Source organism: Carettochelys insculpta, chromosome 19 (assembly GCF_033958435.1).
Source record: "Carettochelys insculpta isolate YL-2023 chromosome 19, ASM3395843v1, whole genome shotgun sequence".
Classification (NCBI taxonomy): Eukaryota; Metazoa; Chordata; order Testudines; family Carettochelyidae; genus Carettochelys; species Carettochelys insculpta.
Genome location: NC_134155.1, coordinates 10428287 through 10455255, shown reverse-complemented (window position 1 = coordinate 10455255; position 26969 = coordinate 10428287). Strand labels below are relative to the sequence as shown.

The 26969-nt window shown below is 43.1% G+C and overlaps 2 protein-coding genes across 11 annotated transcripts in view; one reads left to right on the top strand and one right to left on the bottom strand.

Moving 5' to 3' along the window:
- The window catches only part of NF1 (neurofibromin 1), a 199297-nt gene that overhangs the window by 103057 nt on the left and 69271 nt on the right, over positions 1-26969 (top strand). The gene's annotated exons all lie outside the window — the stretch shown is intronic.
- OMG (oligodendrocyte myelin glycoprotein) lies at positions 24395-26778 on the bottom strand. Its single transcript, XM_075013872.1, has 2 exons — positions 26671-26778; positions 24395-25922 (listed from the first exon to the last, which is right to left on the bottom strand). The coding sequence occupies exon 2, from the start codon at positions 25914-25916 to the stop codon at positions 24588-24590; it is 1329 nt and encodes a 442-aa protein (XP_074869973.1). The 5' UTR covers positions 25917-25922; positions 26671-26778; the 3' UTR covers positions 24395-24587.

The following is a 26969-nucleotide window of genomic DNA, read 5'->3' as shown; positions in this document are numbered from 1 at the left end:
CTTTCCATTCCCCTTATATCATTGGCTGCTATGCTGACATTAACCAATTGTTTTCATGATCTTGTCCAGTGGGAAGTAAAGTGGCACTACCAATGCATTTATGCATAACCCACTGCATAGTAACTTCCTGTTACCAGGCTGGATATAAGCTGTGACGTAGAGGTAAAAGTCTCCATCTCCCATGTCCATGGTTCTGTTTCATCAGCGTAACAGTCCCAAATAGTAAGTTTGCAACAAAAATTAGCCCCAGCCCCTTGGCATGCGTCATGGAGAGGCTTCTCTCTGTAGCAAATAGATACACAGTAGAAAGACACCGCTTTGTCCCTGGGGATTTTATCACGTCACTGAGATGTAACATCTTGCAAAAGCCAATTAGCTGTCTTATGATATCATGATTGCAGTAAGTTATTCGTTTCCAACAGAACCAGAATCAATCTTTGCACAATAATGCCATGTTTTTGAATGAAGACTTTCTAGCATTTCTTGCTGGATTGAGATGTTTAGCAAACAAATATTATGTTACTAGGTGGCTGTTAATGGGGATTCCTCAGCCTGTGAAATATTTGATAACAGGCTGCAGCATCTAGCAAATAGGAAAAGACTTTTGGCAGTTGGTTTTACATATTATCATTTTGCTCTGTAGAATTTTATTGACCTGAAGTTTATTTTCTCTGGAAATACTGGTGTAAAATAGCTTAACTGATTCCTCCTAAATTGAGTAAACAGAGTAAGTTCTCATTCTCTTCCTAACAATCCATGCTTGCCATTCCTGCTATTTAGAATAATTTTCGAAGTTTTCTTTTCTGCATCTTTTTTTTTTCTTAAGAATTAGGAGGTCTCAGTCCAAAGGTTTGGTGGTAACAGATTAGTCTTTAATGCTTTCCATGGCATGCAACTAACTGGGCAAAGCGACAACTATCCATTTGGTTTCCTGTGTGTCACAGCAAACTATGGTCCCACAATTCGTAATCCAGCTCTTCAAAACAATAAATGAGGACTCTTCTATGTTATCTGAGGAACCACTCACTCCTCATGTTTGCAGCTTCCCGTGACAACTCTGTTCCACCGAACCAGTGAAACTATTAGCCTTGAGACTGACTTTCCACTTGTAACACTTACAAGAGACAGTGGTTTCTCGGCTTATGCCCCATAAATTCATTTCCAAGGACTTGGGATAGCCATTAATTCCTGCAATTCACTATCATTTGAATTCCTATTTACTTATTGCTGTCTTTTTGCATGATTCCTATGAGATTGTTGTTCGTTTATTAGTGCCCAGAACTCAAAAGTAATTTTGATAACTCACTACCCCTGTTATCTCTCTGTGAAATGTTGCGTTTTCTTTAGTAATCTCCATTTGTTTGACTTTGTGTGATCGGTTTGTAGGCTCTCTGGTGGTCTTTTAATTAAAGCATTAGCAAAGCCAAAATATCAGTGTAGTTTATATAGCATTGTCTCTGTTGTTCCTCTGCTAGTGATACAGTTCTTCCAACTCCAGTGTAAGCCGAATAGCAGAGAATATAGCATGTGAACGCAGCAGACCTCAATGTTACTCATATAGAAGGACCAGAGGCTCAGTTCAGGGGTGAAGGCTCTTAGCCCTATTCATTGTCAACAAAAAAACATTGGCTAGTGTCCCGTACAAGCTACCAGTACACTAACGCATGTATACCCACAATAAGGTACCAGCTCAGCCGCTATAAAATAATGTCCCCAAGGCCAGTACTCACATGGCCCTCCTTCCGCTCCCATTGTATCCATTGATCCATAAGTTGCATTACATTTTATATACACTTCATCATTATCCTGCACTTTTAACTTGCTAATTCAAACAAAACATCGTCATCCTTTATACTGTCATTTTAGCCTTCTCTTGCGGGGGTGTAAATGTCTTCTTCTACCATCTGTTGAGAATTTATTCAGTTGAGAGCTCTGGGTGTTCTTGTTCCATCTTTTCAGGCCAGAAATGTGCTTCTTCATCGAGTGTCCCCGTGGGTGCTCCACAATAGGTGTCGGGCTCGCCCTGCGCCGCAGATCGGAATTCCTCCAGCAGTTTCTCCTGGATCGCACATGCGCCGGCGCGCGCCGCTCCCCTGCGTGCCCCCAGCCACGTGCACGATCCGGTCCCTGCCAGTTACTTCTCAACCGCCATCGGCTGCAGACGGAATCCACTCAGGCTACGGCCAGAGTCAGATTAGATAGTGTTTCTACGTGTAAATTGTTGTTTTTTTCCGGTAAAAAAAAAAAAAAAAAGGACAAAGAGAATATCAATATATATATATATATATATATATATATATATATATATATAAATAAATAAAAAGAGAGAGAGGAGCAGAGAAGAAGAGCGGACGTAAGGCCAGTAGGCTGCCCGCTGCCCTGCAGGCCGGTGTCTGCGATTCGGGTGAACAGGCACGGATTAAGTGCTAAGTACCCTATTAACAGTAAAAGACTCACCGCGATGGCCTCCTCAGGTTTTAAAAAGTGTGAGTCTTGCCGTGAAGGTATGCTGGCCTCCGATGGGCACAGTGAATGTATCCGATGCCTGGGGGAATCACACGTTACCCAGAAGTGTTCCCACTGTGCTAAGCTCACAGCCAGGGCCACGAAAGACAGAGACATGCGTCTTAAAATGCTCTTGTATGACAAGGCCCTCCAGCTGGACTTGCTGGAGAGGCCTCAACCAGAAGGGCCCTCTGGGTTCCACAAGAGGAAGGCAGCTTCTTTGACCCCCTCGGTGCAGAAACGGAGGAAGCTCTCCCCAGCTCGATCCTTGCTGGCGGTTTCAGTGAGCGGGACGGGCGGAGCACACAGCCCCCAGCCGCATACTCAGGCAAGCGGCAGCGCACGTGGCAGAGGCTGAGCCTCCGGTTACAAAACAGCCGGCATGCGCGTCGCCTAGAGTGTCGGCCAGGCTAGCGCCGGAACCGGCGGCACTGCCACAGGCGGCACCGACCCCCACTGACCCCCTAGTGGTTTCTCCTCATCTTCCCCAGATGAGGCCACGGCCCCCAGGGATGTCGCTCCCCCGGATGACCTCAAACAGTTCCAGGAGCTGTTTAAAAGGGTGGCTTTCACACAAGGCATTCAAACGGCAGAAGTGCAGGAGAAACATCACAAACTCATGAAAAATTTGAGACCCCCAGCTTCATCCAAAATTGCTATCCCGCTGGACGAAGCCATTATGGAGTCAGCCACCACCATATGGCAGACTCCGGCCTCTGCTCTGCCTATGAACAAGAGAGCGGATAAGAAGTACTTCGTCCCGGGAAAGGGCATAGATTTCCTCTTCAGTCACCCACAACCAAATTCTTTGGTGGTTGAGTTGTCCCAGCAGAGGTCAAAGACTTCTCAGTACAAATCGGGGGGATCAGACAAAGATGCCAAGAAGCTAGAGCTGTTTGGCAGGAAGGTATATTCCTCTTCTACCCTGCTACTGAGAGTGGCAAATTATGCGGCACACCTAGCGAACCATAATTTTGATAATTACGCCAGGCTTACTTCTCTCATGGATTCACTTCCGGAAGATAAGAAGCCGGTGTTAAAGGCAATAGTACAAGAGGGCTACGCAGCTTTGAGAACAGGAGTCCAGATCGCGCTGGATGTGGCAGATACGGCAGCACGCTCAACGGCTACAGCAGTGGTCATGCGTAGAGAATCTTGGCTCCAGACATCGGGTATCCCGAGGGACCTACAGGCGAAGATCGTGGATCTTCCCTTTGACACGCAAAAGTTGTTTGCAGACTCAACCGACTCGGTCCTCCACTCTAGTAAGGACTCGAGAGCTACACTTAGAACCCTGGGTATTTATACTCCTCCATATAGGAAGAAAAAATATTACCCTCAGCAAAGACGTTACCCGTACCAACCACAGCGTGCGCAGTATCAACGGGGCTACGACCAAGGGTGACATCAACAACAGCAACAGTACAGAACTCCCAGATGACGTTCTCAACAAAGCCATATGCCCTCGGGCCAGGCCCAAAGGCAACAAGTTTGACGGGCATGTCAAGGGCTGCACTATCACTACCATCGCGCAATGCCACTGTCATCTCATGTTCCATCATCGCCTCAGACCGTTTCACTCCCAATGGCAAAAGATCACCGCAGACAAATGGGTGCTGGAGATCATAGCCACGGGTTACGCAATCCCCTTCCAGTTGCTCCCATCGACGAAGCCTCCTTCCAGGCCTCACCTCTGCGACGCTACCCAAGAGGCGAGGCTCAAGCAGGAGGTGGACCACCTTATGTTGATAGGGGCAGTGGAAAGAGTGCCGGAACAATTCCAGGGGAAAGGTTTTTATTCACGCTACTTCCTCACAGAGAAGAAAACTGGGGGCTGGAGGCCCGTCTTAGATCTTCGGGGCCTCAACCGCTACTTACGCAAGCAACGTTTTCAGATGATTACAGTTGCCTCCATACTCACGGCACTGGACGATGGAGATTGGTTTGCAGCCCTCGACTTACGAGATGCTTACTTTCATATAACGATCCACTCAGCACACAGGCGCTTCCTCCGCTTTATGGTCGGCAAGGAACACTTCCAGTACAGGGTTCTTCCTTTCGGCCTCTCCTCGGCCCCCAGAGTCTTTACCAAAACCCTGGCAGTGGTGTCAGCCTACCTGCACAGACAGCGGGTGTTTATATTCCCATACCTGGACGACTGCCTACTGAAAGGGGCCTCGAAGGCAGAGGTCCTACGCATGATCCGCGTCACAGCAGACACGTTTTCTTCACTGGGCCTAGTCATCAATCTCGCAAAGTCAAAGACCGACCCCACACAAGATATAGAGTTCATAGGGGCACGCATAAACTCTATCACAGCAAGGGTGTGCCTACCCGACTCCCGCTTCAGCGCCATCAGTTCGCTGGTGCAAGTCATCACATACAGCCCCACGGTGCCGGTCTTAACGTGCTTACAGCTGCTGGGCCACATGGCGGCAGCAACGTTTGTGGTACAAAATGCCAGATTGCACATGCGAAGCCTGCAGCATTGGCTGGCAAGCATCTACAAACCGGCATCCCACACTGTCCACAGGGTGGTGTCGCCTACGACAGAGGTGCGCAGATCCCTGGCGTGGTGGGTAAACCCCAAGAACCTGGTAGCAGGGGTGCCTTTTCACCAACCACAAATTTCTATTTTTCTTACTACCGACGCCTCCCACATAGGATGGGGAGCGCACATCGGCGACAAGGTGACACAAGGGCTATGGTCCCCTGCGGAACAGACACTGCACATAAACATACTGGAGCTCAGAGCAGTGTTCAACGCCTGCAAACATTTTCAAGACCACATATATGGCAAAGTAGTCGGGATCAATACAGACAATACCTCCAGTATGTTTTACATCAATCGACAAGGAGGAGCCCGATCCCGTGCTCTATGTGCGGAAGCAGTCCAACTGTGGAACTGGTGCATCACCAACAACATAACGTTGAAAGCCTCGTACTTGCCGGGCGCTCACAACGTGAAAGCAGATCAGCTGAGCAGGCGCTTCGCACTCACGCATGAGTGGCAGATCCGCTCCGATCTGCTACGACCTATCTTTCATACATGGGGGTTTCCCCAGATCGATCTGTTTGCCACCCAGCACAACAAGAAGTGTTCCCAGTACTGCTTCAGGGCATGAGTGCGGGGGGGGCCCTGGGGGACGCATTCATGATTTCATGGAAGGGCCCCCTACTTTACGCGTTCCCCCCCACAGCGCTTATCCACAAGGTCTTGCAGAAAGCCAGAAGGGGGAGAGCTCGCATGATGATAGTAGTCCCAACGTGGGATCGGCAGCAATGGTTTCCCTTGCTTCTGCACATGTCGGACTGCCCACCGCTCCCTCTACCGGTGGCTCCGGACCTACTCACGCAGGCTCAGGGGTCCATAGTGCACCCGCACCCTCAGGTCCTGCGCCTACAAGCATGGCTAATCCATGGCTCAGCTCCTTAGAAAGCACATGTACGGAGGGAGTACAACAAGTCCTGGAAAGTAGCCGAAGGACCTCCACCAGGAAGACTTACAAGCAGAAATGGACTCGATTCACAGCCTGGTGTTCCGCCAAGCAGTTAGCTCCCCTTGACGTTCCTATACCGATAATACTAGAATACTTATTGGACCTCAAGAGGGGCGGGCTTTCCTTATCCTCGCTAAAAGTCCACCTCGCTGCTATATCAGCCTTTCGGCATACGGAGGAGGGGCCCACGGTATTCGCCCATCCTATAGTTACCAGGTTCTTGAAGGGGTTGGTAAACCTGTACCGCCCTCAGAAACCGCTTCCACCATCGTGGAGCTTGGACTTGGTGCTCAGCACGCTAACGGGTCCACCTTTTGAACCATTAGCCACAGTTCTCCTACGTCTCCTTACGATAAAAACAACCTTCCTCCTTGCAATTACGTCAGCTCGCAGGGTGAGTGAGCTCGCAGCAGTTATGGCAACGCCACCCTGCACAGTATTCTCAAAGAAGGCGGTAACCTTACGGCTGCACCCAGCCTTTGTTCCAAAAGTTTCTTCAGAGTTCCATCTTAACGAACCAATAGTTTTACCCTCGTTTTACCCGAAGCCTCACAGCTCCAGCAAAGAGGCACGCCTACACCTCCTGGACGTGAGGAGGGCGTTGGCCTTCTACATAGACAGAACTAAATCCTTCCGGAAAACGGACAGGCTTCTAGTGTCTCTCGCTCCCGGGTCAAAAGGGGAAGGCCTCTCTCCACAGAGAATTTCAAAGCACATTGTGTCCTGTATAAAAATGTGCTACGAATTTCGAAAGATTCCTTTGCTGGCCCCGCCTAGGACTCACTCCACCAGGGCGGTGGCAGCGTCAACAGCCTTCTTCAAGGGCATCGCCTTGATAGACATCTGTAGAGCGGCAACCTGGTCATCCTACGACACCTTCGCCAAGCATTATGCCCTACATCAGGTATTCCAAGAGGATACCCGTCTGTCGACAGCAGTCCTTTCGGGGACAAGCTGCACATAAACCGATTACCCACCTCCTTTCTTGGGTTACTGCTGGGTAGTCACCTGTTGTGGAGCACCTACGGGGACACTCGATGAAGAAAGAGAAGTTACTCACCGTAGTAACGGTGGTTCTTTGAGATGTGTCCCCGTGGGTTCTCCACCACCCGCCCATCCTCCCCACTTCGGATCTCTGTCTAGTGTTTTTCAGGAGCATTCGAGGCGGTTGGTCAAGGAACTGGTGGGGACTGGATCGCGCACGTGGCTGGTGGCATGCAGGGGAGTGGTGCGTGCTGGCGCATGCGCGATCCAGGAGAACCTGCTGGAAGAATTCCAATCTGTGGCGCCGGGGGAGCCCGACACCTATTTGGAGCACCCACAGGGACACATCTCAAAGAACCACCGTTACTATGGTGAGTAACTTCTCTTTACTTGAGCAACGAAGGGTCCTGTGGCACCTTATAGACTAACAGAAAAGTTTAGAGCATGAGCTTTCGTGAGTAAACTCACTTCTTCAGATGCATCTGAGCATCTGAAGAAGTGAGTTTACTCACGAAAGCTCATGCTCTAAACTTTTCTGTTAGTCTATAAGGTGCCACAGGACCCTTCGTTGCTCTACAGATCCAGACTAACACGGCTACCCCTCTGATACTTCTCTTTACTTGGTTAGCTAATACCTGGCATGCTACTATTCTGTGGAGGTCAGGCCTGCTGGTTCACCCTGGTAGTTAGGTCTGGGGCTCCGGGAAGCCCTACACCCTTTATTGCTTAGTAGCTAGGAGCACTGCCCTTCATACATATCTATGAAGCCTTCCACCATACAAGAGAGCAGACAGTGGAAACAGGCAAGTGAAATGTAAAATGAAGTTCCTCCATGCCTCACTGTCACTAGTGTACATCTGCTGCCTATATTAGAGATCTTGAAGTATTTCTTTTTGCATACTCTCATCAAAGGATCAAGAGGTGGAATTATCTTCGGTGAAGAATATTTTCTCCACTTAGTAGGAGGTTAGTTTTGAGAGAACCTCTATTCTTTTAGTCAATAATATAGGGCCGAGGCTCTGGGAACCTGGGCCCCCCCACTGCCTCACCATGGCATTTGTGGTCAGCTGATGAGCTTGCGCTAATGGATCCTAGGTTTCAACAATGAGGGCTTGAAGGAGGATGTTGTGGTGCGTAGGACTGAAACTCACTCTGTTGCTTTAACAGAGGTAGTGGACACATGTTTTCATGGCTAAGTGCAAGGCCAATCTGTTTAGCTTGCTATGTTCTTAAATCACACCAGGAACTCTATGTATTAACAAATGGTCTAATGGAAGGAGAGCGTAAGGCAGGTTGCGCAATAATTTTTTGCAAGGGGATGGATACTCCAAAAATTTGGTAAGTGGTCATGGGCCTAACTTTTCTATTATATGAGCAGAGAGGGTGCAGAGTCTGGGAAGGAGTTTGGGTGCGGGAGGGGGTTCTGACCTGTAGCAGTGTGTTTGGGTGACGAATGGGGTACCAGGTGTTGGCCAGGAGGCCCTCACCAGGAGTGGTTGGCCATTCAGCGAGGCACTTGGGCAGGCAACTGGGCTACCTGCATGTCATGGTGTGCCCAGGCCACTCAAAGCTGCTGGCTGCTATAGGATGGTTCTGGGTGTGGTCAAGTGTGCAGAAATGTGCCGTTCCCCTCCCCTAAGAGGTGCGCAGACATGAGTGTTAGCAACCTGCAGCCATGGCTTTTTCAGGAGCCGTGTGACTGGAGCTGCGGCAGGCAGCCAGACTGCCTGAATATCCGCTGAGCCGCAGGACATTTTCCTCTGATGCCAATCCAGTGGAAAATGTTTGGCAGGCCAGATTCAGCCCACAGCTCGTGTTTTGCCCACCCCTGGAGTAAGTGGCAAGGAGAAGCTGCAAAAGACCTTTCCCCCCAGGTTTGAACTAAACATGTTTGTGTACTGTATCAGAATTTGTATATTCAGAAGGGACATTATAAAAATAAAATCAGAAGCCTTGTAAAATTGGAGATGTAGGAGGAAATATCGTTGTAACCTTTCAGATAGTTGTGGATGACCCTTGAAATGTTCACTTAGATATATCTCGGAGTATGCTGTGGGAGCCTCTTGGGAAGGGATTGGAAGGATAACTCCTATCGTGACTGGATCTTTTTAGAGCTGGGCACCTGAAAAATGTGTGGATCAGAGTTTAAGTAAAACCTTGGACTCATTTTTCTAAAACTGGCTTGCTGGCTTCACTTTGGCCAATACAGTAGGGTCTCAACATGTCTGGGAGTTCTGTTTTCAGAACCTTCGTGAATGTTGATTTTCGCAAATGCAGTGAGGGGGACGAGGGGAAGCTCAGAACCCTGGGAAGCAGCAGCCGTGAGTGCTCCCTGCCCTGGGGCCCAGGGAAGCGGCAGCTGCCAGTGCTCTGGTCCCAGAGTCCTGGGGAAGTGGCGGTAGCCTCCGGCGCTCCTGACCCCAGAGCCCCAGGGAAGCTGTGGCAGCTGTCAGCACTCCCAACCCTGGAGCCCCAGGGAAGCTGTGGCAGCCACCAGCACTTCCAACCTTGGAGCCCCAGGGAAGCTGTGGCAGTCGCTGGCACTCCTGGCCCTAGAGAAGCAAGGCCACTTGCAAATAATTGCATTTACAAATGTGGCACTCAAAAATTTCAAGACCCTATTGTTTACTAAAAATCAAGAACCAGCTATGTAATTATGCAGATTTTGGGTTTTTCTTTCTTCAGTGAGTAAAACTGGGTATTAAATACAAAGTGAGATTGCAAAAATGTACAAGTTCTTCTAGTGTGCTTCTTTCCTAAAAGGATGCTAATGAGAGGCAAGGATCAAAGCATAACTGTGAAGGGATGAAGTACTGGAGGAGAGCTCTGTTATTGAATGCTAGGGATATGTGTTCACCACAGGGAAAACAGACTCTGTCACGGTTGATCTTCTGGAGTTTGATTTAGAGATTGAGTTTGTCCTAATATGGACATTGTAAATTGAAATTCCAGGGCACCTGTGTCAGCAGCGGTCCACCTGCTGCTCATTAGGAATATGGGAAGTCAATGGGAGAAAATGGGCCTATCAACCTCCTTAGCGCAGATGGCATGATGTCCAAATTAAGGTATGTCGACTCCAGCTACATAATTAACATAACTGGAATTGCATGCCTTAATTCGATCTTATGCTGTAGGGTAGACCTAGCCAAAGTCATATTAAAAGTTTCAGTTGTCTTCTCTAATATCATGTGAAAGATTGGCCGAAGTTGTCCGAAAAATCACCTGATGTCTCAGGGTCACGATTGCCTGTAACAGCTCCACTGTTCAAGAAAGAACGGTGGAATTGTTTATGAAGAAGAGGTATGATTCGGTTAATAAACAGAGCTTTCTTGGTTTCTGAGGCTCAAATTCTGTGTCAACAGGTTGGGATGACCACAAACCTCATTTCCTTCAGAATAAAATGCAAAACACACTCTTTCAGCCCAGTCTTCCCACAGTAATATCACTACCAATCAAATGCGCAAATCTAGTTCCTGTAGACTAGACAGAGATCTTTGTGTGTGCTTAATCATTTCGTGGTGTGTGCTGATAAACTGGTGAAGGACCAAGACATTTTTGTTGTTTTAACAAACATTTTTGGTACACTCAGCCCTAGTGCCACAGTTTGATGCAAATGAGCAGTCTCAAATTCATAAGGGAAGCTCATTTGCATATTTGGGCAACTAATTTGCATATTCACAGCAGAAAACAAGCAGTGAAGATGTGGTTGTGTCAGCAGAAACCCCCTTTATTTGCAGCCTTTATCCCTGATTTTTTTTTCCAGGGGTAAGGGGCTGGTGACAGAAGGGTTTTGCTGGCAGTGCCACATCTTGTTGCTTGTTTTGTGCTTTGAATATGCAAATGAGCACCTCAAATATGCAAATGGACAGCCATTTTGAATTTTTAAGACTGCTCCTTTGCATCAAGCTGCTGGCATTATGGATGAGTTGTAACACTAACCTTTTGTGTGCCCTTATGTACTTAGTGGTAAGTTTCTTCCTTCTCAGGACTTGTCCCAATTTCTGACCCTTCCTCAAAAGACTTCAGCTCTTAACTCCTTTCCCACAAACAGGTTTTGTTTATCTTTGAAGACTGTCTATGCTTCCTGCTTGCAACTAGAGATTCAGTTGAAAGCAATGTACCCTGTAAGCTGGGCACTTTTGCAGCTGCTCAGAAGTGAGTCAGATGCCATCCATATGAATAGCAGAGCACCCACAGCTCGGTTTTTGTTTCCACTGTAGCGCACGTGCTTTGGCATACATAAGTTTATTCTGCACATGTAAAGAAAAGATTACAGGGAACAGTGGCCGAGAAACCTACCAAATGCATTCCATCTGTGTGTCTCAGCTAAGGTTAATTTTTAAAATCTATGGAGTCTTACGAGGTTGGAGTTTGGCTTCATGTTTGAGAGCATGTTTGTCAGAACTAGTAAGAAAACTTGGTAAGAAAATGAGAGGATTTCGGTGATCAAAATGTTGCTGGATCCATGGTTATGTTTGGGAGAGGTAACACGGGAGAACAGACTTCTCAGAAAATTTGTAATTGTAAGAGCACAACAGTGCTTAAAATTTAAACCCAGAAATTGCACAGAGACTAGCTATATAAATTTTGGCTGGTTTTGATATGGAAAAAATGTTTTATTTAAACTGCAAAATGGGGGTATATTGTAATTGTAACATAGCAATATGATGAAGAAACAATTTATCTTAAAACACGGACTCAAGTTTTTTTTTTAAAGCTTGACTGCTAAACAAAAGTGCAAATGGTTTTAAATTCACAATGTCTTTCCTGAATACATGAATATCAGCATTCTCACAAGGTATAGTTGATGTATTTGTTCAACTGCTTTTTCATTAAGTCTTCATTTTCAGTATCTTATTTATTCAGTCCTGAATATTTGAGAACAGATGTGAACAGATTAATTTTGAATGGTCATGTTTAATTCAAGTAAATCAACTGAGTTGTCAGATGTGAAAAGCCTTTCCAGAGAGAGACAGGTTTTTCTCATGGGCTATGTCTACACCAGCAAGATTGGTAGACAAAACTCACAGAGCATCTGCACACACATTGAGTTTTGTCAACAGAAACAGTCAACAAAAAAGCTGTGTGGGCGCTCGGGTGTACTTTTGTTGAGAGAGCACATCAAAAGATGAATCCGCTTCTTTGTGTAGACGTGATCTGTCAACAGAAGTTTTATCAGAACATATCTTCTGACAGTAACTTCTGTAGACAGATGCTTCTAATGTAGACTTAGCCTTCTTGTTTGCCAAGAATGCAGGCAAACTCCAGGCAGCACGCAATCAAATCCAAGAAAATAATTTACCTCTCCTTTCATTGTCTTACTCATTCATTTGTATAATCAGTACCTTACCCCCTGTAAATGCTGCTACGTTATTAATTATTCATTTAGTCTTTCTTCAGTTGTTGGTTTGTTCCGTTACATTTAAGGGTTTTTAGAAACTAAAGTAATGGAGCAAGTAGTTCTCCGTGCTGTCCACGTTACTTTTAGTGTAATGTTTGCATCTAGTGTATTTAACTTCTTGTCAAACTCTGGAGAATTTGTAGCAGCGTTCAGGATGGATAAAATTTTATAGCATTTTTTAAAAACAATGAAATGCTTTTTTTATTCTAATCAGTTTTATTTAAATTGGATATTTTTGATTTTCAAATCAAATTCTAAATTTCTCATCTAAAAATAACAAACATGCTACTCATACACGTATAGGCTCATAAAAATGAATTAATGGCTGTGGTCTATTCAGTGTAACTACTCATTCTTGCTTCTTGAAAGTTCTGGTCTTTCAATTTCTGTTTCTGAGCAGGCTAAAAAGTAACATGCACAAAGAAAGACACAAGGTGGATAGGATTGTTTTTATTCTGTGCTTATATGATGGTGGACCATAGTCAAGCACAGCAGAGGACTTGGTTAAGACATTCTTAAGATGGAGAGACAATACATAGGAAAGGCTGGAGGCAGAGCAGAAAAACTGGAGTGGACTAGAAGGAAAAAGGGAAGGCATTATTCAGCACATCTGCAGCTACCTATATTTCTCCACACTTCTGCCACAGAAAAGCTGTCATGGCTTCTGGGTGTAAGAGTGAGACTATCTTGGAATATTTTGAGTAAATTCAGTTCCAGGGTAAAAAAAGGTAAAGGTGTCAAGAGTAAGCAGTTCCAGAAGATGATGCAGGGCCCAGTTGCAAGAATGAACATGATGAAATAAACTGCTTATTGGAAGAAAATGATGTGGGTGAAGATTTTGATATGACTGAGTGAATCAACTGATTAATATCCACAATAATTTACTTCACAATGAATCATTCTTCAAGAATCTATGCCTTTTGGTGTAGCTTGGGAATTTGTGTGTCAAATTACACGTATTTGTCGTGTTGGCTGTTCCTTGGAAAAAAAAAAAGTTTAGCTCAGCTAATCCTTACAGCTTCTTTAATTAGCTAACTAGATTTAAAATCTACCACCCAATTATACAGTATAGAAATCTGCAATAACAAAAATGCCCATTATCACTTTCTTATTATATATTACCTAATATCTGAAGCTTATTTTGGAATATCATGGCCACAGACATAATGATAATGCCATAAGTCTCTTCCCTATTTTCCTTCAGCAGAACTCAGCTTCTCCAAGGGAACTCCATTCTATCTCGTTTACTCAAAAAATAAAGGTACCAGTGAGTTCAGTGGGCCGTACTCCAAAATTAAGTACACTCCAAGCACAGTCAATCTAATTTTTTTTGCTAACTTAATTTAAATCAACAATTTTATTTATTTATTTATTTTGTGATTTAAATTACTCCACCCTGGTAGCTTTAAAGGAATTTTGTTGAGGTTTTCCACCACCTAGTTTAAAATACAACAGGTAAGTGTGGAATTTTGCTTCTAATTGAACAGCACCAACTTATTTTTAATCACTGTGACTAGCATAAAACTATTTAGAAAATATTGTTTAAGAACTTTAAAAATGCCGCGTGAGCAATAAAATACTAAATTTGCACTTTTGTAGATATATAAGTTGAGTGAATTCTCCTTCAGATATGATATCAATAAGAACATCAGGAATGTATACAGAACCCATCATCCCATTACCAGGATTCACTTCACAAGGTTCGATTAAAAGCAGAAAACCACATATAAGGAACAAATACATCATAATCCAACTCCCTAAGCATCTAAGAGTTTTAATAGTTACAGTCTAGGAAAATCTTAGTACCTGCATAACCATGCTGGGAGTAATGATGCACTAAACAGAACTGGAGTGACTAGGAGAATACTTTAACAAAGCATGAATCTGAATTAATCTGAAAAGTTTACAGAGCTCCACTGGAAGGGTGAAAATGCACCCCACTTGGTGAAGTGGTGCGACGAGAGTTTACTTTTTGGCATAATGACACTGGTATCAGTGATTATGTGTAGAAAAGTAGGACAGGTGAATTGAATCTACAGCAAGTAGACACGTTAGTGATGCAATAGTAAACATTGAAGGGATTATAGCAGTGGCACTTCCACTTTGATGTGTTGTCATTTTTCAATGCTGTCTTCTTTGGACGTTCCGTGGTTGATAGAATGTTGTCCTCCTTGTGCTTGGTGGTGGGAGTGGTGTAGGTGGGATGGCTGTTGACAGCAGCTTTGCTTGTGTCAGTCTTGTCTGCATGCTGGGTGGTAATTTTGTCAGTGGTTTCATGTGCTGTATCCTTGGTAGACTGGGGGTTGAAGTCTTCTTTCTTGTCGTCGTTGTCTGCATGCTGGGTGGTGCCGGAGGCCTTGTCTTTGTGATTGCTGGTGACAAGGGTGTTGAGGGCAGTCATGACCTTCTGAGCAGGCTTGGTGATCTCATCTGTCGTGTCCATCTTGGTTTGGGTAATGGTGGTGGGACCCAGGACACTCTTTATAGCATCAGTTAATTAGAGTCCACATAGGAGAAAAAGGACAGCCTGGTGTGAGATGAATGGCATCTTGCGTCTGTTGGGGATGGAGGGAGAGAGAAGTGGAGAAATATCAGACTTGTAAAACATTCTTTAAATTTTTTTTTCTGATTAAACAGGATACACTCATAATGAAACTAAGGTGATCATTTTCCATTTCTGCTACCTGGGCATATACACACAGGTGGATAAAGCAAAATACTGGCCTATAGAGAGAATACTGTTTGCACTTATGCATCTGACGAAGCAGGTCTTTGCCCATGAAAGCTTACGCTCCAAAATATTTGTTAGTCTGTAAGGTGCCATAGGACTTCTTGTTCTGTTCTTCCTTCTTACCTGCATATGTTGCATTGTATGGCCTTTTTTGTAGCACATAAGGAGTAGAAAAATGGGGCTATGATTCTGGTCAAGTCTGAATAAAGCAAAGGGAGTGTTAAACTTCCTTGAACATACAGACTGTTATTCCTTAATCACATATAGCAGACAATGCAAAATTTTTAGTCTTTGGGTAACCCTGACTCTCATTTACTCAATTTAACCAATTGAGGTTGTTCTTTTTAGGGCAGTTTTTAAAAGAAGCAGCTATTAAAAAGTAACAGAGAGGAAGCCGTGCTAGTCTATACACTATCAAAACAAAAAACAGTCAAGTAGCACTTTAAAGACTAGCAAAATAGTTTGTTAGGTGAACTTTTGTGGGACAGACCAACTTCTTCAGATCAGTGACGAAAAAGGCATGAGATCAATTAGTATAACATAGTCAAGTAAAAAATGTGGAATAATATTAGCCTCACGTGTACTTACTCAACATTGATTGATTAGAATTCTTGTACGCTTTAACAAAAGGTTCTGAGATCATCGCAGACAGTGCTCAATCTTTAAGCATGACTTAGGAATCCTTTTCAAATAAATAATAAAATATGAAGGCATCGGGTTTTGAGCAGTCTTTGTTTCCTCACTCAGAATGTTTAAGAGAAATTTCTTAATCCAGGTAGAAATTAAACAATTAATACCATTTATTGAAGACTGAAAAATTTAACACATTATATAATTTTATACCTTTTTATTCTCGGATCCTCTTCAGAGAGAAATTCATTCAGCTGTTAGATATCCTTTGACTCAAACTGCTGTCTAATTTTAAATTTCTTTCGTACAATTTAAGTACAATTTCATAATGATGTAATCAGAAAACCAACAAATAGCTTGCTTGGTTTCATTGTTTACATATGTCTGATTGGATATTTTCCCCCAGTGTAAATGACTTTTAATAGATATTGTAATCACTGTTGATTAAAGGAAAAAAAATAATTCCCTGACAGTATTTAACCCTTCAGAATTTCCCAGAACGTTTATTTTTTCATCAAGTCAGCAACATTCAAGAAGTTTTCTCAAATTTCAGGATATATGATAGGCTATTATGTAGAAATATGGGATACTTCTTGCTTATTTAGATCAAGCAAGTGATCATAACCAGCCCAGGGTTTGCTGTAGGAAAGGCATTTTTGAAAATCAGGCATGCAATTAACGTACATTTTTGGTGTTATAGTGCAATCTCTTTACATATTGTGGGAATAAATGTGCCACTGATGATAAGGGATTAGGTAAATTAAATTTTGAATGAGGCTCAGATTGTTGGAAATGTATAAGAAATCTGTTTTACTCTTAATTGTTCTGGGGAAAAATTGGGGAGAAATCTTTTTTCTGAGTTCTTGCTATATCAGTAACAAACTTTACAGGCATGGAACTTGCTGGCAGACTGGAGATAAATCTGTGCATCGATCATGCGCTGCTTTTCACCCCAAATATAGGTTTTTCTCTGACGTTTGACTGTGTTTGAGACATAAGAAAAACACGAGACATTTGTTTTTCCAATACCTGACAAATTTGTCATTACTGAACTTTTATAATTTAGTAATTTCTTAATTCCATCTTGATAAGGAGTTAAACTCATGACTTGATTAAGCACTGAATTCAACTATTACACTTTTGCATCTCCGCTGGGATTAATGGGCAGCATGGATACAAAAGTTCATAACTTGTCCTCTGTGCCTTGTTTACTGCTGAATAAGTGTGATTTGAACAGAACCTGGCATTGTCAGGGGTGGCTGTACAGGTCATCTGCTGGCACTCCCAGGGACGGGGGAAATGCAAAGACCTTGGCTGGCGGCTGGGGGGAGGGGGAAGTGCGGCACGGATTCCTCTCGCTGGTATTTCCTGGGCTGGGCCCTGGAGGCAGTGGAATGAAGCTGTACAGGCCAAACCCAACGGGACTCCCTGGACCCAGCACAGGAGAGAGGGGAGGGGCCAAGCATGCCAACCAGGTGTGGCAGTGCTGGATGGTCCAACTGTATTCAATTGGGGATGGGGCAGGTCTGCATTTCCTAGGCAGTGGTGACTGTGGGGCGGGGGGAGCAGTGGGTTCTGTCAGGGTTGCCCACCTTCTGGAGCTGCAGCCAGGGAGGGGTTTTGGGCTGAGGGGCTACTTACCTGAGCCAGAGGCCAGCAAGAATGGTGAGCGTTGTCCCCAACTGGGCACCCCTTTCCTGATGTACCCACCCTCCAGGTCATTCTGCAGCAAAGCTGTCTTCTGACCAGCCCCCTCCCTTCCCGTGTTATGGAAAACAGTTGTATTCCAGGTATAACTCGTTTCCTTGACACAGTCAAACTCTGACCTTGCTTGCAGTTGGAATAAGAGGAAGCTGCATGGCAAATTTGGGGGTCCTAGCTCTTAGTGTTTAGGAAGAGTTCTTAAACAAATGGACTCAGACTGAGATGCACATTTCTGAATATATACATATTGTGTGAACATTCTGTAGAACAATGTAAATAGGTATTTACGTACATACCTGCTGGATTATAATGGCTCAAAGAAATATGGGATCTGTTCTGTTCACACTTGAGTGAATAGTTTCACATTTTCATTTCTGTGAAACTGTGTTGAAGTGTTGAAAAGCTAAGATGCAAATATTAATAGTACTGTTAATGATGAATATGTGCTACAGATAGGCCAGGGTGGGTGGAGGTGTCTTGCAGAATGACAGCTTAATTTTTTCTTGATTTCTTTTTGCAGTGCTTGGATGGAGGAATTAATACAGACAGAGGGCTTTTTTTAATCATGGAAGTTGGTGCCTGAGAGCACTGTTTAACCTCAGGCACTATACTGAGGTTCTTTCATCACATAGCTCCACTATGTAATGACCTATCTACTGTTACAGCTTGGGTTTGACTTTTTAGCTCCTCAACTAAGCCCTGTCTCATAATATGAAGGCATTTACATTAGCCTCAGTTGTTCCCTGCCTCTCCCTCCTCTGCCCTCAGCCCCCGAAAAGGCTATGAAACTCATTTTGAAGGGGCAGCCAAATTCTGTGTATAGTTAGATGGCCTGGTGTAAATGAATGAGATATGCACCACGTTGCACTGTGGAATGCACATGAATGTGAAGAGATTTGCCTTGAAGTTGAAGGGAAAACGTGGATTGTATATAGTATATGTGTTATGAATTTGTTCAGTGTCTTGTATTCGTCGTTCACTGAGGATAGTCTGCTTCCCTTTAGACTCAGTTTTCCTGCCCTTTTTCTCTTCTGTGTCTTCCTTTTTGTTTCTCATCTAGGACATAGGAATTCATAGCCTATGAGTCTGGCAGTCCATGGACTCTGGTTGCAATCAGTGCATTAATTATGCTGTATTAGCTTTGGAAGGTAAAGATTATATCTACAGTTCTAAGGACTATAAGCTTTTTAAATTAAATCTTAGGTTCCAGAAAATCTGCAGTCCAAACCCCCCTCACAGGCCATATGTTTGACACTCCTACACTCCAGAGATGGATTTTGCAGGTTTTTCTTCCCTTCTCCTCCACCCCCCACCCCCCTCCCTGCCATTTTAACTTCCTTGAGAGATGACAACGTTAGTAATTGTTTTTTGGGTAAAATTTTCCAACACATTTTTAAAAGTGACACGTTCTGTTGCCCTTCAATAGAATTTGGTCTCCTAAATAATGACTACAAAATTTAGTCCTATGTCTATTACGGTTGCTTGTTTTCAGCCAGTCTGGTCTAAAGTGTCAGCCATCCCATAGTAGCATACATTGTTGCAAATTGTAGCAATGAAAAAGGTTGCTGCAAAAATGATCAATTAATATGCATAAGCTAACATAGTTTTTAGATACTGAAATTAAGTTTTAAAACTTCATAATTGTTAGCATACTCATGGAAGAAACTAACATATTTTATGTACCTAGGGAGATTATGGTGTATTGTGTTTGCTAAGTATTTTAAAAAATCGTATACAGGTTGCACCTTTTTAATCCAGCACTCTCGTTGGGCTGTCCGTGAGGCTGGTAGATGGAACCCACTTCTGCTCTGCACCAGTTAGGGGGGCAGGGCATGGTTTGAGGCCCATGGCAGCCTGGGGTGGGTAGGGAGGCTGCTGGGGCTACACCTCCCCGTATCTGGCAAATTCTCTTATCTGGGATCAGTCAGGTCCTTAGCATGCTGCATAAGGGAGGTGCAGCCTCTACCTGATGATGAACATTTTCCTAGGGTGCTTGGAGTCGAATGATTTTGCCATTTTAAAAAAACAGGAACTGGTTCCCTGTATCCACGCCCAGAAGTGTCAGATTGAAACAGTTTTTGTCAGACCTTGTGATGTTTGTGTGCAACCATGGCAACAAGTGCTTTAAATAAAGCCTGAAAATGTGTTTGTAATGAAGAAAGAGAATTAAAGCAAATACAGTACTGAACAAAATCTGACGATAATGCATGTGCCTGGTAATCCTGTATATAAGTGCGTTTGTTAATTGGTTTCTTTATTTTCTTCACATTTATCTTAAATGCACATAACTTGCTGTTTGAGCAGTGAATAGGTAGGCAGAAGTGTTATCCATTATGAATTCTAGTTGCTCAGCAACAGTGCATGCAGAGCCTTATGATTTCAACTTGCTTTACCACAAGCGGACTATTGGTCGAGAGACCTTTCAACTTATCATTAGTGTAAATAAGTTTGAGAAAAAGAGATCTATCCCCAAGGTTTGGGGTTATTTATTTATTTATTTTTATTTTATTTTTAGGAGCATGTGAAAATGGCCACATAGTGTTCCCTTTCCTCCTATGGTTAGATTCTTTATTGCCGCATGGGTGATGGCATTAGATTACCTCTTACCTTGTAACTACTTGCTAGTATTGTTGTCATCCACTTCTCAACTTCTACAGCCCCAGCCCCTCTGCATGAAGAGGAAATCACAAAATACCTGTTGGAAACATAAGCAGCCAGTTTCCTTCCCTAGCCTCATGTCAGATATGTCAACCAGATAGCAGCTCATCTTGCGTGCAGTAAATATTCCCTATCTAAGCTTTAGGTTTTCCTGGACCTGCTGGTAAAAATATTTTTCCTAGACTGAATTTTGCATTTACTGAAAATGAAGTGTCTGTTGCACACATACTTAGTTTCTTCCAGGATTAATTCTGTCACACGCAACAAAATTTGTCATGGTTAAATGAATTATGCAGCAAGAGTGAGTTTAATGCCTTTGTAATGTAGGACACTGATTGTATCAGAGGTGTATACAGTCATACTGCCTTGTTCAGGAAATGGTGATTATTGGTATCTTTTCCCCCTTCCTTGTACATAATAACTGGATTGGCTAGGGGCATTGTGCTGCTGGCAATGTCATTTATTAAATGTCCTTCTCAGTGGCATGGAGCACGCCTCATGATCTATGAGTAGACTTGATATAAACTCTTGCTCAAAGCCTACTGACACCAGTGGATGAATCTTGAATATCAGATTCCATGGGAGATAGGAAGGATAGGTTTTGCTTCTTTCAAGACATTGCCATTGGCTCTGATTTTATCCAGCCATTGAAGTTACCTGGTAAGCCAGTAAAATGAGATTGTTTACATTTCAACTTGAGAAATTTCATTGTTTACCTAAAACCTCCATACAATCGTCCTGATCTTGTGTAAATATTCACTTCATGTTCCAAGATTTGTCTGCACTTATACATTTAAAGCACAGCTGCTGCAGGTCATATTAGCGGGGCTGGGAGCCTGTTTACACTGCTGTTCTACAGTGCTGTACCTTGCTGTGCATGGGGAAATGTATTTTTTCATACCTGGAGCAATAAAGTTACAGCACAGTGAAGTATCAGTGTAGACAAGCCCTCAAGTGTTATGTAGTTGTAAATGTTAAACAACTATCTAGCTGCCTAGCTTCACCCAATAAGTCACTGCTTCTCTGTAGTGGGTAAACACATAAGCTGCGTCTACACAGCAGAGTTCTGCCGACAGAAGCTCTGTCTACAGAACACATCCACACAAGTACAGGTTCCCTGTCAACACCTGTTGACAGAGAGCAGCCAGAGTGCCCAGCCCACTGTTGACAGAACAGCCAACTGGAAGTTGTGCAAATAGGGCTGCACAGTCAACCGGAAGCCCTCTCTGTAGACAGAGGGCCCCACGGAGTGTCTACACTATTCTTTTGTCGACAGAATCTGTTGACAGAAGCGCTGTGCCTCGTACAGTCAAGACAGAACTCTGCTGGGAAAACTTTGCGTTCTGTCAACAGATGCTGGACAAAATGCATTTGTAGTCTGGACACTTGTAGTTTTGTCGACAGAACTCTGTAGTGTAGACCCAGCTATATATGTTAGCTACCTGTCTCTGCGGTGTTCTTTGCAATTAATGGCACTATCTAATTGTAAATTAGCTTGATGACTGAAAAAGACACAAAGGAGAAGTGTGTCATGGTAACATTTTAGATTTGCTCTTATTTGGTCACTTCCCCAATTTTCCTCCATAACATCCAAGGTTTTAATTTTGAACTGGGTACCATGTTTCAGAAGGGATGATCTCTTGGGACAGGAAAGATAGGGCTATTCAGAGATGTGATGGTGGGGTTTTAATCAATGTTCCTGTAAGCTGAGCGCTTGGGCGGCTGTCCAGGAGAGATTCAGATGCTGTCCAGCTAATTAGCAGAGTGCCCACAGTTGACATTGTGTTTCCACTGGTGATGCACATCCACACATGCCTCAGTGCACATAACAAAATGTATTGTGCGTATGAGTGGGAAAAATTAGATGGAACACTGGTTTTAACATCTCTTTAAGGAAATAGCTATGAAGAATTTGGGTGCTACGTATCGGTTATGGTGAATGTTTTTCTTCAAAGGAGCACTAACAATAACTCAATTGACTGAAGTTTTAAAAACTGTAATTGGGTGTCAGTGAAATAGTGGAGGGCTTGTTTGTCTCATCATTCGACATATGCTTTGCAATTAGAAGTTAAATATAAGCAGTATGCTTGTTGCTTGTCCCTTTCTGGACATTTTTTGGTCCTAGAAATATTATTCACATAGAAAAGAAGTTTTGTGACTCTGCTCCCAGTGGCTGGGGAATTAGTTTTAGAACTTACCTTTGGCAGGGCAGCTTCAAGGTAGTGGTGGTAGTTCATGACAGTCTTGCTGCCCAGTGTTGCTTTGGCATCGGAGCAGGTATATTCGCATCGATAGAACACCGCTTCCTGCTAGCCTTTTCCTTTCTGCAAAGGAGAATGAGGCAGCTGTGTTTTTTAGTGCACGTGCCCCACACTCATGCAGTGTCTCAATGATAAGGGGTTCCCCAGTCAGTGACAAAAGTACTGCAGGTCCATTGGCCTCCAGTGGTATGGTCAATTCAAGGAACTGAAATATGGCTCCTGCAGCGCTTCTGAAAGCCCCTCCTAAGTGCCTGGGCTAGTTTTCCACTTTATTCCCACAGTGCTCCTCACCGTTGCCTCTTTCCTCTTCCTAAGGAGCTAAAAGGATGGTTGTAAATGTTCTGTATCCCTGGCCGATCAGCCAAAAGCGAGTGTAGCTTGGTGAGCTTACACTCTGGAGAGGTCCCCTGGCTTTCACTGCACCTGCATCCTGGATCCTGTGACACACTGGAAATTAAGGAACTGCCTGAAATGCATGGGCAAACATAACCAAAGGCTTGTAATAATTAAATATTGAGTGCTAGTTAAAATTAAGGGGAGGATTGGGCCCTCAGAGCAGCCACGCAGCTGCCCAGCCTCTGGAGATGGTGTGAGCACCCCTCATCTGAGCTCATTTAGTCATGGCTACTACTTCAAACCCCTGCCATACTCCTATTTTACCCTCACCCCTAAATCCCTCATCTGCCCCAGCCCCATGCCCATTCTACTCCTTCCCCCAAGACCCTACACCTGCCTCTTCCAAGCAACACAAGGAGCCAGCAAGGAGGAAAGGGGACCAGTTGCTCTGCCACCAACCCCTCCATTGCTGGGCCCCATGTCCCTCTGAAGTGCAGCCCTCTCATGCACCCCGCACATGGGTCTTGGGGAAACTGCCCTGAACCAGCCTATGTACAGGTCAGCTCTGGCTATAGAACTTCAATAGCCTACATCAAGTACCTTGTGTTGCACATTTTAGCTCCTCTGTGCTACAGAGTATGAGGAACTATGCATTTAAGTGTAACACTTGTCGATAGTGTGCAGAATATAATGCTCATGCTAAATTATGAGTTTATCCCCTTGAGACGTGGAACCGCGCCCACAAAATACAAGTGATTAGACAATTTCTATTGAATTTCATGCCTTCTAGGCCTTGATGGCTCTCAAAGTGCAAGGGTTTGTCTTGGTGACAAATAAGGACATTTTACTGTTTAATTAGTTTATCATTATATAATTAATGTAATTGATATGCTGTGTAACCTTGTGTAGGTAAACTTGCCTTCAGTTCACATTGCAGGTGAAAATTAGTATAAAGGTGCATCATGACCCAGTCAAGTAATGATTTTTTCTTTAAGTGCAATGGAGTAAGTTGCTTTGCTTTGTTAAAGGAGGACTTGGGGGGAAAAAAAGAAAAACTTAAAAGAATTACATTTAGCAATCATGTTTTATTCATAGTAGCTATATATGTTCCCCTGTTTACAATGTGGGGAACCGGAGGCATAGAGAAATGAAGTGACTTGCCCAAGGTCTGTCATTGGGATAGCCAGGAAGAGAAACCATTCCTTTGACACTCATTTCTCCTTCTGAAAAACTAGACCGTGCTTTCTTCCTTGTTTTTTCCTAATCCAGTACATACCAAGATAATCTTATTTTTAATTCCTGAAATTAAAACTGTGGTTCTCTATTCATATTGAAATATTACATACTTATGAAGTAAACATAATCATATACATGCCAACCATACTTCCACAAAAATAACTTGATTAGTGAAATAAGTTTACTTTATTGCCCCCTGACACCCGTATTTTGCATGTCATTTTTAACTTGCAGAGGGTTAGCATAGCTGTATTACAAAATATCGCTGATTGGCAAATCAAGCAAGAATAAGCAGATATGTTGCAGCCCATTTTTTTTCTGGATATTTAATGACAAAAACATATGTAAAACGAGTACATAAAATTCCAATGTTTCATTTTTGTGCAAGGAAAATTAAAAATTTAAATACAAAAAATGCACATTTCATATAAACAAAGCATTTGGAAGGTTAGTTTTACTCAATAAAACATCAAAATATGTAGCAGCTTAGTATTGACATTAATTGTGCACTGTATTTTAAAATGATTACTTTCTTTAGAGTAAAGTCCACATTTCAAAACTTAGTTTCTTAAGTTAGATTCACTCTTAAACTTGGGTGCTTTTGCTCCATCTCTTCGTCATTGGAGTAAATGTGTTAATTTTCAGAAGAATGCAAGCCTGTAGCCAATCAGAATTGCCACTGTATTAAGCATAACAACATAGGAGGAGTACAGCTCACAAATGCTTGATTTGGGGGCATGAGTATTAAAAATATCTGTAGTAGACTCCTCTTTCCTTGAGGTAATGGTTGTGCTTTGCTGAGGCATTTTGGAGTAGTTTGTCAGCATTCTGCTGGTAATACTTAAGGTCATGGGAGTAGTGGATGATCCTGTTGAACTCATCATGCTTGAGTTCACATCAGTTGAATCTTTAATGTAGACAGAGTGTGTGGCTGCTGCTTCATGAGAAGTTTTTCGAGTAGTTGGATCTACTGGATAGAGGAGTAAGGGTCTATCTGTGCTGGTAAATACTACAGTTTGGCTTAAGGTAGCGCTTAACGTAACTTCATTTGATCGAAATTGTATTTTTGTCACTTGGATTGGTTCAGTTGCCATTGGAGAGCCATTTGTGTCTGCTGCTTTTATTCCTTTACCCATGAGCTTAGCATCTGTAATTGTGGAAGCAGTCAAAACTGGTGTGGTATTAGTCCAAGACATAGTTTGATTGGAGCATGGAGACCCTATCACAATGGCCGCTGTTTCCTTTATCCACTTTAGCAAGTAAAGGATATTTTTCTTATCATTGCATAACCATGGATTGTTATCAAGTGTTATGACTTGTAGATGAAAGAGCTGGTCAAAAGCTTTGTCGGGAATATATGTGAACTTGTTGTTGTGAAGATAAATGTTTGTAAGGTGTGGCAGCCTCACCAGTGTCCCTGGAAGTATTTGCGTTAAGAAGTTGTTTGATAGATCCACCGTCTCTATGTTGGAGGGCATATTGGTTGGGACAGTCCAAAGTTTGTTGCTGCTGAGATTGAGAAACTTGAGACTACTCAGTGTGTTGTTGATAAGTACTGCTCTTTCCACCATATTCCTGGAAATATCAAGCACTTTAAGATTCCACTGATAAGCCGTATCAAGTTTCTGTAGAACTTTAATATTGTTACCCATGGCATATATTTCCCATAGTGACTTGGGCAGGTGAGCAGGAATATTCTTGAGCCAATTATTTGAAATATCCAGGGTCCTCAAATTGGGGAACCGAGTCAGCTGATGGTCAAGATCAACTAAGTGGTTAAAGGACAGATTTAAATGTGTAATGTTGTCTTGAAGTTCATGTGGCAGGGTAGTCAAGTTTCTGCCAGAACAGTCCACACTTCTGTTGTTTCCTGAGCACTTACACTTAGAAGGACAAATGCACAAAACAATGGGAATAAAAATCAGAAGGATCAGTAGATAATGATGTATCTTCAATGTCTGGTATTCCATTGTTGCCTGAAATTAAATATACCAAAGTGACACCCTTATAAAATAGATATGTAATGCGTTTATAAGGATTCTCTTTGCACTGATAACGTGCTGGGTAAACTAAATTAAAAAACATCTAAAAGACCCCTTTGTGGTACAGTCCTTTTTATAATTGTTTACAATACAGTTCTCCATTTATAGGCATGTCTGGCAAAAACTCATATTTTCATCTCCCTTTCCCCCTTGAGATCAATTGAGGGCTTTCTTGGTAAAATGTGAGGCTATTCCAAATGTTATACAATGTCTGCTTTGTTTATTAGTGATCTCAAGCCTATATTATCGTAGGAATAATGTGCTCTTTTACACAGATGGACAAAAAATGGCTGTCAAATAGATCTGCCTTAAAAAAATCTCTGCAGTAATGTAGCAGTCTTACATTCTCATGCATACTGTATTTGTTTTAAAAATATTTATTGAAGTGCCTTTAGATAATTTGTTGCAAAGGTGGTTTGAAACCTGAATCCCGGGTTCCACATCTCATTCCAAAACAGACATTAATAATAATCTTCGTTATACAACATCACTCACATTTTCAAAAGCTAGCCAGCGTACGTATTTGAAACCTAAATTTGCCCTGGAATGAAATTTCTTGTCACTGCAGCAAATTTCTGGTGCATGTAACTATTAGGCTAGTATTTTCAGTCTTATTTCTGATTCTCCAGTTTTGTAGTAGTTTTTTTGCAATTAAAAACAAACCCAAAAACCCCACACTTACCCACAGTCCCTTCTGCAGTATCAGTGCATCATTTCTCTGAAAGATTTATGCTTAAAGGTTGTCGCCTTGTTCTAGAGAGTAGCTACAGTTCCCCTCTGTAGATTGTGCTTTCCTCTTCAGCTGCATCGTATTGCTTTTAGCAGGGGCTCTGCAACCACCTGATCAGCACTGGGTCGGAGGACTGCAGCGCTGTTGTTGGTGCTGACTCAAATTTATTGCAAGGGGTGCATGTTCAAGAAAATAGGTTTTTAATTGAGTTACTGAACTTCTTGGTATCACTGTTTTTCAAGATGGGGCTC